This window comes from Geospiza fortis, unplaced genomic scaffold (assembly GCF_000277835.1).
Source record: "Geospiza fortis unplaced genomic scaffold, GeoFor_1.0 scaffold39, whole genome shotgun sequence".
Taxonomy (NCBI): domain Eukaryota; kingdom Metazoa; phylum Chordata; class Aves; order Passeriformes; family Thraupidae; genus Geospiza; species Geospiza fortis.
In genome coordinates this window covers 258,176-262,662 of record NW_005054660.1, presented here as the reverse complement: position 1 = coordinate 262,662, position 4,487 = coordinate 258,176, and the positions used below count along the sequence as shown (strand labels likewise).

Below are 4,487 nucleotides of genomic sequence, written 5' to 3'. Positions count from 1 at the left end.
GACAAATGTTTGAAAACTCCAAGTTAAGGCTTCTGCTGCCAGTGCTCCACACAGGATTTTCTGATGCTCAGCACTGGAATTTGCCACCAGCAGACTCACATGTTGTTTTCAGAACTAAGATGCTGGAGGAGCAATTACCCCAAATTCCCCATTCAAGCCCAAATTGTCACAAATTATTCCAAATGGAGATTTACTGCCACATCCTGTCACAACTTGGAGGCAGGAATAAAATATGTACCCTCATTCCACTCAGATGTGTATTCAGCCTGCAGGTAATGGACTGCACATGTGCATCAGGTAAGAGACACTTCAGATGGAGAGCTGCTAGTGAGTCATGGAATGGGGAGGCAGGTGTTAATTACCCATTCAAGCACACGACATGACATCAGGCATAACAAAGAGACACAGACATCTCACCAGATATAAACTCACTCTAATTTTAATTTTAACAATGGCCACCTCTTGGACAAGAAGGAATAAAATATATTTTTGAGAGATGGAATTCATCTGAATGCACCAGGTCACTTCAGTGTGGAAGTTATTTATGGAAGCAAACGTGCTGCAGCATGGAGGAGTTTTCCCCAAGAGCTACCATCTCAAGGGTCAGGATGAAATGGGTCTGGCTTGTAAGAACCAAGACAGGACAGAGCTTCACCAGCATGGTGGAAGAATCACAGAATCATTTAGACTGGAAAATACATCCAAGGTCATCAAGTCAACCTTGTCAACTGGACCAGAGCACTGAGTGCTTCTCTAAAGAAGCCTCTGTAAATTACCCTTTGTGTAGACAGCTTAAAAATCAGGGAAAATTAAGACATTTTAACTGCATCTATTTAGAATATCCTGTAAAACATTGTTTTTGCATTGCCCCTAGCTTATTTTTAGCTAGGAATACCTTTGAGCTAACTGGAAAATTTCCAAGTGTTCCCCACAAAAATGAAGGGAAAACCCATGAAACTGGAGGCTGGAGTGGAGTCAGTGCTCCAGGGAATCCTGCACACCAAGGGAAGAAGCACAGCCAGCACTGCTGGCCTTACAGGAATAACAAATGACAACAAAAAAAACAACTTCCATTGAGAGGTGGTGGCCAGAAATGGGGATCAGCAGGATACTGGGGTGTGTCTCTGAGTCTGCAAGTTCCCAAGAGAGCTTATGGCACTGTCACATTTAGTTTTACTGTTTATCTGCCCTGGGCACCACATGCTGGGTGATGGGCACCCACTGAGCAGGAATTGGGTTTTTCATAAATCCAAATCATGGGCCCACAACTGAATTGCAAAGCCTAAAAGCAGATCTTAATGTGAGATTTTTAACCTATGGGTTAAGCAGAAGCAAGTGATGGGGTTTGCAGCAGGACATCTGAGGGGACTCACTCCTTCCCTTGCCCTCCCAGCTATTGCCCTGCAGCAGCCCTGGGCAGAATTTAAATCCCTGAGCTCAGGGATCTGAGCTATGAGCAATTTAAGTCTTGCAATTCTATGTCCTAGAGCAGGGGCTGTGTTCTTTCCCCCGCCATGTGCAGATGATACAGGTTCACATAAACTAAATTTCCAGGCCTCCCCCTGCATCTCTGCACCAGCCCAGCAAAGTGTTCAGCAACTCACTGCATCTCATCGGCTCCAGATTCACACTCTCTGCATGGAAAACTGAAAGGAGGACCATAAAACATCAGTATATGGGACTAGGAGGCTCCTGCATGCCTTCCTCTGTGCTTCCAGACAGATCTCAATTTCCTAGAGCAAACAGCCTTGGTTCCCAGTCTTCCTGGGACAGGGAGAGAAGGGATAGATTCTGGGGAGAAGGGATGAGTCCTAGGGACCAGGCAAGGGGAACAGAACACAGGGTACATCATTTTTATCAATTCCAAGACCTGTTTATCATATCCAGTGTGTGACTGAAAACTTACTGGGAAGCTGTCCTGAGTTAGAGCCATTTTATTGCACATTTCCACAAAATGCTTCAAGTACTCTTCATCCAGGATCAGGTAAACGGGGATGTGCCGTCTGCTTGAGGCCTCCAGCAGGTCACACAGAATTTCCATGTCTGTAAACAGATCCATCACAATTGCTATCACCTGGCCAGGAGAAAAGAGGTGTGGGGGGAAAGAAACACAAGAGATTGTTGAAATCTCATGCCCAAGTGAATTGTGCTTTAAACTGTGTGCTATAAACTATTCAAACCTCCTGAGTTACTGAGACCCCTTGGCCGCCTGAATGGAGATAATTCTGGACCTTTGTGTTTAAGGTCCAGAATTTAATTTAATTTGTGTTTAGCTGCCACAGCCCTTACCTTGCTGTGGCAGCTAAAATCAAATTTTAATAACTGCGAAGACAATTCCCACCTGGGTACCTCCTGTCTCATCTGCTATTCGCAGAAAGGAATAGCTGAAAGGGTAATGCATGCACAAAATCTGAATTTCAGTGGTCCAACAAGTATGTGTTGCCTTAAGAAAATATGCCAAGAATAAAGAATATAAACAAGAGCTGAGACTGAGCAAAAGCATTGATCAGTCAGCAAGAGTGACTCTACATGACTGGCAGATTAATACAAAAAAGTACAAATTTTTTTTAGGATGAACACACTACCAGGTGAGGGAGAAGGTATTGTGATAAAGTATGTGCAAATCCTCGTGTCAAGATTAGATCCTAGGGGTGCCTAGACAAAATCTGAGAATAATGTGTGTGGAAAGGATCCCTCCCCTTTCCCTGCTGTCAGAACTGCTCATGCAGCCAGGGATGCAAGTGATGGGTATGAAACCTGACAGGAGGAAGAAAGAATAACGCTAAGATTATTAAAAAAATAAAAATATATGTATCTCAATAAAGTGAAGATAAGGTCTTCAAGGAAGGGGTTTTAAATAGGAAAAGAATTTTAAAGAGAACTGCCAGTTCTTTAAAGAATGAGGTTGAAAAGACCATGGCGATGCATCCCACTATGGAGATAGAGTGGGAGGCAGCAGACTGTCACGGCTACATGAATTCTCCAAAAACTGGAATGAAAATACAGAAAACAGAAGGTAAATCATGACAAGCAGCTACTACAAGTGAGTTGACCCAGGACCAGACAATCCAAAGTATAGAATGACCTGCAACAAGCACAATGCATCAAGGGAAATCAGCCATAAATAGATTCAGATGGGATTGGAGACCCTGTTGCTCTGTTCCTCATGGAATGAAGTTGCCAGCAGACAATGCTGAGGGGGCCCTTATTTGGATGAGGAAGTGACTGTTGGGATCCATCTGTTGGCTGTCACTGTCAGGGTCAGGGGGACACCTTGAACAAGGAAGAACAGACAGGAGAGCACTTGCTGAGCAGGATAATTTGTCACTGCACCTGAGGGTGCAGAGCACCTGGTGACTCAGACCTTGAAGAATCAGCAGTTAACACTGAGAACACACTGCATGATGGAAAAGGGTAGGGGAGGATTTACCATCAGCCAAACTTCTTTTCAAAAGCTGAAAAAAACCAGTGAAACTACTGCCCAAGTACTTTAGTCCCAGTCTTTACCATATCATAGTGAATAAGGTAACTGCTGCTGGTAAGTTGGGTGTATAACCCTGATTTGTGTTTCTGCACCTGTCAGAGAATGCCCAAGTAAAGATGACTCAAAACTCACTAAATTTGGGAGTGAAGCTCCAATAACCTATTCTGCTTCTCAGTGCTCATGCCCTGCACCACACCTGGCACAGAAAACCCAGTCAGCCCTGCTGCCATCATGCCTCCATGAGGAGGGAGCCTGTGCTCCAGCACCTCTGCTGCCTGTGTTACATGCATGGCCACAAATGCAACTCTCCATAGACCAAATCACCCCATGGATCTCACCCCTGCAGGGTGAGCCTTCCTCTGCCGCTGCTGCTCACCTTCAAACCAAGAGCTAAATGCAGCAGATGGCAGTGAGGTCAGATTTTACATGTGCAGTGTTTCGAGCTGTAAATAGGAACAGGGGAAATTGCAATCATGGCGTGGGGCTGATTTGGAATAGCTTCAGAAAAGAGGAGAGGAGCTCCAAGTTTAACTGTGCTTGGATTTGTGCTCCAGACTGCCACACTGGCCCAGACTGCTCTCTGCCCAGTAGCTCCTCTGCTCTGTTTTCATTAATAACCTGCCTCTTTCCAGGCTCACACTCATGGCCTCAGAGCAATCACAGGCAGAGCAGGGCCCCCGTGCTCTCCAGCCCAGTCTTCTGCTTGGGGAGCTGGCTGCTCTCAGCCTGTACAGTCCATGGAGAGACCTTTGCACAGAGCCACAGTGGAGAAGACAACAATGTCAGAAGGCTGATTCCTACTCCCTTGGGGATCGAGCCCTTTTGCAGATGGACAAAGATACCATGGCTCTGTTTTGTCCCCACAACCCCTCCCTGTGATGATGCCCAACACACTGTCAGTGTCCTCAACATCTTGCAGGAGACCCCGGGCCCAGCTCACTGCAGCAGGGTTTGGGGAAGAACCTTCCCAGAGGATGGTGCAATCCCAGGTATCAACGTGGGA

The 4,487-nt window shown here is 45.8% G+C and overlaps 1 protein-coding gene across 1 annotated transcript in view; it reads right to left on the bottom strand.

Moving 5' to 3' along the window:
- The window catches only part of FAM83C (family with sequence similarity 83 member C), a 22,840-nt gene that overhangs the window by 13,358 nt on the left and 4,995 nt on the right, over positions 1–4,487 (bottom strand). Inside the window, exon 2 of the mRNA XM_005430624.2 lies at positions 1,907–2,074. Coding sequence (XP_005430681.1) covers positions 1,907–2,074 — 168 coding nt within the window. The remainder of the gene's footprint in view (positions 1–1,906; positions 2,075–4,487) is intronic.